Raw genomic sequence first — 9,778 nt, forward strand, 5'->3', positions numbered from 1 at the left:
GTTCCTGAAATAGCTCCTGATTTCTGATTAAAAAAAAATACCTGTAGTCTACAGCTGTGTATGCTGCTGACTGCTGCATCTGCCCCTGCTAGGCCCAGGATCAACAACTCCTCACAGATGAGGGAAAAGGATGAGGACCTAGAAGTAAAATCCCACAAGGCTTCATACATCAAGCTATGAGCTGAATATTTTTATTTAATTACTTCAGACTTTCAGGCTATGTAATTTACAAAATGTATTTATTAGTCAGCACAGAAGTACATCGCAGTTGCACAACTCATACCAAAAATAGTACAAGCCATTTTTACCCATCAACATCTACTAGAGCATCAATTAAATTACAGGAAATTTCAAACTTCCATTACAGGTCATCAACAGGATCACCTGCAACACTTTGAAGAGTTAACAAATCACTGTTTCCTGAATGGCGCACATCATTCATGAACCAAAGCCACTGTATTGCTCCCAGGGGTGATTTTAAAAGCATATGTTAGTCTTGCACAGCTTCAGCTTCTCACTCAGTGTGTTGAACTAGAAAAACAGGCAAGAGAGCACAGGTTTGTCCAGAGTTAAGTGAAAAACAAGTTCTACACAATCGCTAGAAAGAATTATTCTTGCTAAAATCAGATCTGACAGAACTGCTGCAAATATAATAGCAATAGTATTTTTTAAAACCTCTTTAAACTGAAATACAGCTTCTTGTGCTCTTGCCAAGGCCATGCAACCAGTTTCTTGGCATAGAAATTCTCATAGTATCTCTCCGAAGCTGTCCCCATGAGGCACCTTGTGAGCTCAAGAACTTCAGCTTATTCTGTACATTCACAGGACAGATCCTCCAAAGGATGCTGCTCACATGTAGTCACTTGTGAGCAGCCATTACCAATCAAGTTCAATTTTTCTTAGTGCTAAGTGCACCATCCCCTCCTGCTGGGATTTAGCTCCCTCTGGCAGGGCTTCCTGTCATCATCCACCTGATGACAAGCAAGTTTCATAGTGGGGCTGGTAAAAATAGGCTAAACATTCCCAGAGGCAACCTCTACCTTTAGGTTGCAGTTTCCATCCCTTCCTCTCTGATCAAAACCCTAATATATTCTCCAAGAGTTTCACTAGGAGAGTCAATATTTAACTCCCTCTAAAACAATGGAAGGTATTTATCCAAGGGCAATAAACAAGCAGCATCAGGAATTCAGACTGGGTCAGCATGCCAGTGCAATGCTTTGGCCCTCAGTGACTCTGGAGCTGCAATTGTTGTGCAAGTACAGATGCCACTTACACCTCTGCCACTTCCATCTCTTCACTGCCCGGCTCTCATCCATGTCTGGTACCGATCTGGAAGTGCAGCACTCATGACTGTAGTGTACACTGTGTTACTGGCAGGGAAAGAGCAACAGAGAGAGTGAGTGACATCCCAAAGGCAGGAGGGGGAATCCATCTAGCTAGCAAGGCAGCAGGACAGGTATTTATGGAAACAAATATTCGGCTTAGGTACAGAAGGATTTAGGAAAAGAGACTGATTAAATTAAAGACTGTTGGCATCAATTTTTAGCGTTCTTTACCCTACACAGCACAAGAGAGGAACTGTATTAAACAATTGATACTGTATCTATGTCACAATAGCTGAGATGAACCTTTTCCTTTCCCCGTTACCTCACATTGACAAGGCAGAGCAGAGGTAGAGGAAGCCACTGCCAAGCTCCAATGACAACGACTGATACAGAGAATATGATCGAGCTCCACGTAAAAGTAAAACTTGATAACATGATAACTTGCAAAAGTGCAATTTCTGGAACAGCACAGAAGAATGGTGTACTGAAACGTATCCCTTGAAAATGTAGTAAATGGCATCTAAAAGCTTTATCCCACTTCCTTTATTACAAATTAATCAGAGCTTCATCAGAACATGCAGAAAAAGCTGCTGTCAGTGTTATCACAAAGCCCAAATTTCCAAAAATGGGCAAAGGAGTCCATGTGACATCTAGCTGCTCCTCCAAAGGAGCCATTTGTTTCACTACTCCAATGCAATTTTCCATTACCAGACTGAGCCCAAATAAGTGCAGTTCCCTAATTGAAGTGGTAGACCCAAAAGGAACAGTGTTGTGGAAGTAGAGGGTCATGAGCGCAAGCCAAAATCTAGGCTGGGAAACCACAGGACTCATACACATAAGGAAGACCCTAAAGAAGTTTGTGGTGTGCTTTCAAGTGGCCTGAGGCACAGCAGGAGGCACCAATCAACATCTCTCAATCTAATACTTACTTGTTTAAGACTGGCTTCACTGACAACACCTGTACAGAAAGTTGGAAGAGTTGTCATTTGGGGAGATAAAGAGGGAAGTAAATGGCTATTTAGAAACAGCAGTAGGATGAAGTTATGAAAGGAATAATATAAAGTCAAGAACTTCCCACCTTTTTTAAACATCAGACCATTTTACTGAAGTACTTTCAAAACAAGCGCTCTGAAAGACATTGCAATTCCCAAAGGTCACCATGTCTAACACTAAGTGCCTGTGCTTGAAATAAGAAACTGCACAAAGATGATGGGATTAATCTCCCACACTTGCCATGTGAATTGGTCAACTGTTACAAAATGCCTAAATAGGAGTCCAGAAGCATTTGGAACAACTTTCAGTCTTCAACCCCCCCTAGAGACAGCTGTGCAGTAAACCTTGTTCCCCACAATAAAGCACAGCTTTTACATCCCTGATGAAAGAACACTTGTGTTTTGTCAAAGAACTTGAAGAGCAACTCATAAAGCAGAATTTGAGAACTACCTTAAAGAGTGTATCAAAGTTGATGTTGTGCTGTCCAGTAGCATTGAGAGCTTTGATGGCTGCAGTTCTATGGGAAAGCAACACATTATCAATTAAACACACTTGTCTGTTTCAAAGGCTACAAAGCACCAACACAAACACCTTCTTACTAAAGGCCTTAACACTGAAATGCCTGCTTTGGTCTAAAATAACCCCAAGTTGTGTGACTGGATCTCATCTCGCAGTATTGAAGTTCCTGTTACTATTCCATTGAGCACATATCAAGAAGCAATCTGCCAATCCCTTTTTGCACACTACACAGCCTAAAAATCCCATACAAACACCCTCCCAGTGCCATCCACTTTGGCACTGTTGATCTAAGTCATTTATCTCCTACTAAATTTTGCTTTCTGAGCAAGTTTGTGGCCTAAGCATTATCTTTGCAGTTTCTCTTTATGCTAATCACTGTCTCACACCTTTTCATCTGTGAGTATTGCTCTACACCATATGTACTCCCTTCAGAGTGGCTTTACAGGAGCTGAATGAGCTGCCTGCTGCAGAAGCAAACAGCTACCCATACCTCTAGCCACTTTGAAAACACATGTTCTCTCCCCACAGAGCTTCCAATCAATTTACCTGCGATCATCAAAAGGAGGAGGGGTAGTCCAGTGATCGTAGTTTGTCTCCACACGGAACCACCTGCAACAAGCACATAAGCAAACAAAAGGTGACTCAGTAGATAATGCATAAAGTCCAACAATCTGTATCCTTATATTGCCAAAAGGAGAAAACTCCCTCAAAAGGCAACTCCCTCCACTTCTGCAAGCCCAAAGGCCCCATGCTGGTAGCTGTAACAGCCTTGACCATGAACTATGGCACACAGGAGGGAATCCCTTGCTGTAACCATGACCAAGAGGTGCCCTGGCTCTCTCCAGAAAGTTGTGCCACTAAGCCAGTCACTCAGAAGGGAACATGAAAAGCAAAACCCAAGCAGTTTTTTCCTACTTACGCTCCACCTAAGGGATCGAGAGGCCAGAGATCTGCTGGTCCTCTTCTATTCCTCGTTATGACCATGCCTTCTTTGGGTGAGACACCTCCCACAATATAGTAAACCTCAGCAATGATGGGAATGTCAGCCAGTCTGAGAACAGCAGCCTGGAAGTCCTCTGCTTGGCTCAGGGTCTAACACAAAAAGTAGATGAGTGAGGTTAAGCACAAAAACGAGTACTGGGACATCTTCAAAATATGAAGGTCCAGCTAATTGACTCTGAAGTACTACTTGAAAATATTAATATAACAACATAACAAATAGCATAAGATAACCCCTGGCACAGGTATCCACCATCTGGGAGTACAGCTGTCTTAACTGGTTATGACACAAGTTACAGCTAGTTGAAACACTCCCTAGGAAGGAAGCCTTGGCACAGCTTCTCCAGGACCTTTGGCACTGGAGGCTGCCCTCCAAAGGGCTGGAATTGCCTCACTACTAAATACAGGTACACACTTAGTTTCTCCTGAGAAATTCATTTGCTTATCAAGCTGTTAAGTCTTCTGTGCCACTGATTTTAATTTACTAGATGTTTAAGGGCAAATGTGGCACAGCTGTGAAATGTAAGATCAACTCACTGCACTTACATCTCTCACAAGCCAGCTGACCGGGTAATTCCTATTGAAGAAAGCAGCTATAGCATTTTCCCACCATCTACCACCATCTGGGGAGAAAAAAAATTACTATACATGTAATTTATATACAGTGAAACAGGGTAGGTGCCTATCAGCACTAAGTACCAACATTTTACGGGAGAAGTGCCAACAAGGAGCACAACCTTCACGTGAAATATATATAGACAACACAATTCCAACTGACAGTCAGCCACAGCAGCTTCGCAGAAACCATCTCAGACCTGTCACAACTGGAATGATAATAATCATCTCATGACTCACCTTCCTGAAATATTAGAACAGGAAGAATTTCACAGAAATAATAAAACAGCTAAAAAAGAGGTAGTGATAGTGCTTGTGTTACTGGGAATAATAAGCAAAGTGCAAAAACCAGAAGGCCAAGTTTGTTGCTATTTAAACACACTTCGCAAAGCACAAAAAAAAAAAAAAAAAAAGTCTGCTTGTCACTTGATAGACCCCGATCCTGATTTAGTCATCCTGGTTCCCCAAGAGCCACATGCTCACTTCCCTCAATTCATAGTTCAGTTGGAATTAACTGAAAACATCTTTCACTTCAGATAAGCCAGCAAGCAGTCAGCAGAAGCCCATGGACAGAACTGCAGCATGTGTGGAGTGAACATAGGATGTGGAGAGACACAGGACTTTGGTACACAAGCTTTTGTCAATCAGGCCTTTCAAAGAGACTCAATAAACATGTAACACTTGCCTTTAAGCTGAACTAAAAGGGCGGTTTTCCCCAGTAACTAACAGCCCAGGACACCCCAGTTTTGAAAGCATTAACTAACTACTCTGGAATCAGAAGCAATGTGCATGTAAACTATGGAAAGAATTTAGTGAATCCAACAAGGCAGCATGAGCAACGCAAACAGGAAGCAAGAGGTGCAAGTGCTCCATAACAGAACCCCTACTCAGAGAGAATGTACCGGTGGAACACAGAGTGAATATTGTTTGCATAGCTAAGGAGTTGAAGAACAGATTGTTCAAGATTTAAAAAAAAAAAGAGCCTATCACCATCACAAGGGAAAAATAAACGCTTTAGATGTTGGTTCTGAGAATACATCATTGCCAGTTCTAACAGTCACCTAATAAAGAAGAGCACAGTATCAGCTTCTTAAAAGGAATAAAGAGGAGAGAAATGGAGACAATTTCCCAAGCTTTGAGTTGGACATAACTGTCATTACTTGTGAAACTGAAGCCCTTATGAACAAGGCAGTGACCTTCCCCCTGCCTTCCCCACTGCTACAAACTTTAGTTCTCAGTAGTGGCATCTCTCAACTCTGCTCTACTACTGACCTTGCTTAACTGCCTTTCTGGTGTCTCCTGGCATTCCCTCAAGGTCTGCTGCCTTTCCCCTAGATCTTCCCCCTCTTTCCCACTGCCTTATGAAGCCAGGCAAGAATGGAATACAGCAGAACCAGCAAAGGAGCAGTTTCTTCACTGTCCAAACTGCATCTTGCTATCTCAGCCCCCACTTCTGCCACCTCTAATGCTGGCTCTTGACCAGACCACATCTTTTACAGCATTGTCAAGGCTTTCCTCATCCTTTGACACTTTCAGCTCAGGTGACACTGCTGACAAATACCTTCCCCTACACAGTATCCAAAACCAGGCATGTGTGCTTTCACTCCCTGAGGGCAAGGCAAGGCATTCCACTTCAGGTCCTTTTTGGCAACCTTAACTGCATTGCTCCCTTTGGGAGAAAAAGGCCAAGGCAGGTGACAATCAACAAAACACACAACATCTACTGTGGAAGACACTCCCTTTACCTCGTTCATCTCCGGAGATGGTGAACTTGTGTGGACTCTGCCCAGTCCATAAGCCGACGTAACCAAGAAATGTGGTGCCTTGGTACGCAACCTGAAACCAGGAAGGAGAGCAGTTGAGCATTCCAGAACAGCACACAGATGGAACCTGCAGCCTGTACTTCTTTCTATAGCTTTCACACCTACGTTAGTATAGCACACTGTGCCTTCAGTTGCAAGAAAACACGCCGAGTAAATTGTAAAGTGACTCTGAGGCCTCAAACTCACAGCATTCCAGTTGTTTGTGATCACTGAGAGCTACAAGACTTTTGCTCAGGTTAAACTGCCAAGCAACAAACAACTTTTCTGTTTAAAAAACGGACTAATGAGCATTTAAAGAAAAAAAAAAATCAGACTCACAAAACTGCACTAATAGCTAGTTCTTTTTTGAAAATCTTTGTCTAAAGACACACTTATTGGTCACAGAAATTCACAAGATCCAAAGAAAAAAAGCACCTTAGAATTGGTTCCTACCAAAACTGATCTCTTTGCCATATTCCCTAATACCCCTTTTCTTCTTTAGCATCTTGACATTTCCTTCTTTCAGCATCTCTTGGAAATAATATCTTGAATACCAGATTAAGCTGTTCTACTTTGTCCAATCCATCACCATAAACTGGATGCCCAGAAAGGAAAGAGAATCAGCATTCATCCCACACTGCTGGAGCATAACTGTGCTGCTCTAACAATTCAGTAGAATTGGGATGAGAACCCCATTCCTACATTAAACCCCCCCATCTAAGCAGATACGGGGCTGTCCCATTCTTCACAGAACACCATCCAGCCATGTCAACCGAGACCATACCTGCCCACCCTTGATAAACTGCACATCCAGTGTGATCTTGCTCAATATATCGACAAAAGCGTAATCCAGGTTCCGACCATGGTAAATGTTGCCTTTGTCATCCTGAGCCACAATGCTGGTACAGAACCTGCCAACAGAACAGGACAAGGAATGACTGAAGGCACAGCTCTGGCACTGCTTGCGATATCCTAGCTGCAGGAGCTCAACCTTTCAGAAGTAACTGAGTTGATGCTCTGCTAAGTGTTTTATTCATGTTACCATACAAAGAGGAGTCCAATACCACTCCACAGTCCACAGCAGGTCAGAAATTAAAGGGCATGCAGAAAGCAGCACTTCAACTTGGGAAAAACCATTATTTCATTTCACTTCTGTAAGCCATAACGAAAAGCTAACATCTGAAAGCATCCATAAGTGTCACACTTCCTGCAGTTAATTCTGATGGTTTCATTTCCATTTGGACTGTCTATAATTTTAATCATGAGTAGATACATTCAAATTAAGTCCCAGCAATAAAACTGAAGAAAACTGGTACATGTATCAGCCATTTCAATAACAGACTACTATCTAGAACAAGAAGAATGCTCTAATTCCTTGTGTAGCAAGTTCAGTTTCATTAAAACAGGTTTTTTTTTTGGTAAAGTATATTGCATTGGCAGGGAATTAGCTTTTTTCTGTAGTTCTCTGTAGTTTTGAGTTGGTCATTTCAGTGATGCATAACTCTGCCTCTCAAAAATAAAGGTAAACAATTCTTCACATAAGTAGGCTATTCCCAGTTGATGGGGGTTTTCTAGTATCCAAGCCAAGAAACTGAATTTCAGGGGCCTCACCAGGGCAAAGTATGGCAAGTATCCTCTGTGAAACACTAAAAGAGCCAGCAGTTAAATATATCATATTCAATATTAGTCCTTATTAAAAAAAATTATCACTGAGTACTACACATTAAGAAAAAAATGATCGAAATGCAAACAAGGAGCCATATGCCTTGATATTGGCTAAAATGTATATGGAGAAATATTTTAGGCTCCCCAGAGGCAACACCAAGTGTTGATTATTCTTCTGCACACTGTTTCTAGGGCAAAGAGACAAAAAAGTCAGTATTTTTTCACTGAGATTTTGTTTGCTGCCATAAATATACTAAAGTCATTTTCCACTGTTCAAATCGAGAAGTGAGATTACGCAGCCATGGTGACCTTTCATCCAGAAAGTAGTTTAGTAGTAACTTTATCTCAGATTAATGAGAGAGCACCTAATTACTGTAGCCTCCTTTTTGGCCATTTTTAAGTGTCAGAGAACACTACATCCCCTTCAAACATAAATGGTCTCTACTTTTGGATGGATATACCTTACCAGCAAAAATGATTTTTATATTTTAATACGTTTATATATATGTACATATGCTTGTATGTATGTACATACACAAAACTACGACAGATAGGAGTTGTACTTCCCAATAGAAAACATGACCATTTCTCGTTCCATTGAGCATTCCATCTGCCAAAAGAGAAGGAAACCTTCTGGCTGAACAGATGAAGTGGTCTCAGAACCAAGAGTGCAAATAACTCAACACGTGCCTTCCCCCACGCTGAACTGAAGCTCTCTGCTCACCTGTACGAGACCATGTAAGTACTCAACACTTACGCAGTGGATTCGTAGGCAAAGTTCAGCAGGATTCCATCTCCGAGTTTGATTCCAAGTGCTTTGCACATCCCCGCAATCTCTCCCGCGAAGGGCTGGGGCATGAAGAGCTCCAGTTCGGCTGCTATGGGCTGGATGACCTGGTGAACCCATTTGGGTACGCTCTCGCTGCAAGGCACAGCCGAGGAGGGGTCAGCCGAGAGCGGGCCAGCGGCTCGCAGCTGGCAGCCCTCCGCTGCTCCACCAGCCCTCCCGGCGCCGCCCCGCTCGTCCCCCCTCCCCGCCCGCCCGGCCGCACGCACTCGATGATCCGCTGGACGGCGGCGCGCAGGAAGGCGGGCTCGAAGTGCCGCAGCACGGGCAGCCAGCGCTGCTCGGCCGGGCTGTCCAGGCTCACGTTGCAGCGCAGGGGGGCCGCCGCCCCCGCCACCCCGCACAGCAGCGCCAGAAGCGCCCACGGCCCGCAGCCCATGGCGCAGGATGGAGCGGCAGCGGCGCCCCGGGGCCAACCCACCCTTCCCCGCGCCGCAGGGCCCGCCCCGGCCCTGCCCGCCCCAAGGCGTCACGCCCGCCCGCAGCCTGCGAGCCCGCTTCGTCCCGTGAGACACGGGACCGAGCAGCAGGTACATGGTACAGGGTAACCTGTGCATTGACCCGGCTCTGCTGCTGCTGTTGGGCCACATTGATCAAAGCCGGTCCAACACTGTCGTTTCCACACTGAGGGCAGAGGGGACAAACCCAGCCAGCATGCTAGCTGACACAGCAAAGCTGTAAACAAGAGGGAAACCGGGAAAGAGGAGACTAGACCGTGGTCCTCTACAGCAGGGGCAAAAAATGACCACTCTCTTTCAGTGCCAGAGAGTATTAGTTTCTGGACACATGCACAAGAAAAACTGCTCACCAGAAAAAACGTCCCTAGCAGTACAACTGTGGTGTACAGATTGTACTTGCTTTCTCCCCTCCCCGCTACCTTTGGCTCCAGCCCCTGTTCCACACTCCATCCCAACAGCACTCTGGTTCCCAGCTACAGGTGGCTCCTCCACCTGAGAGCTCACTGCGCTTCCCTGCTGAGTACCAATCCCTGCCCTTCCCTCAGCAGGAACGTA

General features: G+C 44.3%; 1 protein-coding gene across 1 annotated transcript; it reads right to left on the reverse strand.

The window, feature by feature from the left end:
* Positions 1–220: 220 nt before the first annotated feature.
* On the reverse strand, positions 221–9,176 carry NAAA (N-acylethanolamine acid amidase). Its single transcript, XM_059470408.1, has 11 exons — positions 8,975–9,176; positions 8,676–8,840; positions 7,038–7,164; positions 6,197–6,287; positions 4,383–4,459; positions 3,757–3,929; positions 3,384–3,446; positions 2,769–2,835; positions 2,255–2,283; positions 1,274–1,370; positions 221–531 (listed from the first exon to the last, which is right to left on the reverse strand). The coding sequence occupies exons 1-10, from the start codon at positions 9,142–9,144 to the stop codon at positions 1,295–1,297; spliced, it is 1,038 nt and encodes a 345-aa protein (XP_059326391.1). The 5' UTR covers positions 9,145–9,176; the 3' UTR covers positions 221–531; positions 1,274–1,294.
* Positions 9,177–9,778: the final 602 nt, after the last annotated feature.

Source organism: Ammospiza nelsoni, chromosome 4, assembly GCF_027579445.1.
Source record: "Ammospiza nelsoni isolate bAmmNel1 chromosome 4, bAmmNel1.pri, whole genome shotgun sequence".
NCBI classification, from domain to species: domain Eukaryota; kingdom Metazoa; phylum Chordata; class Aves; order Passeriformes; family Passerellidae; genus Ammospiza; species Ammospiza nelsoni.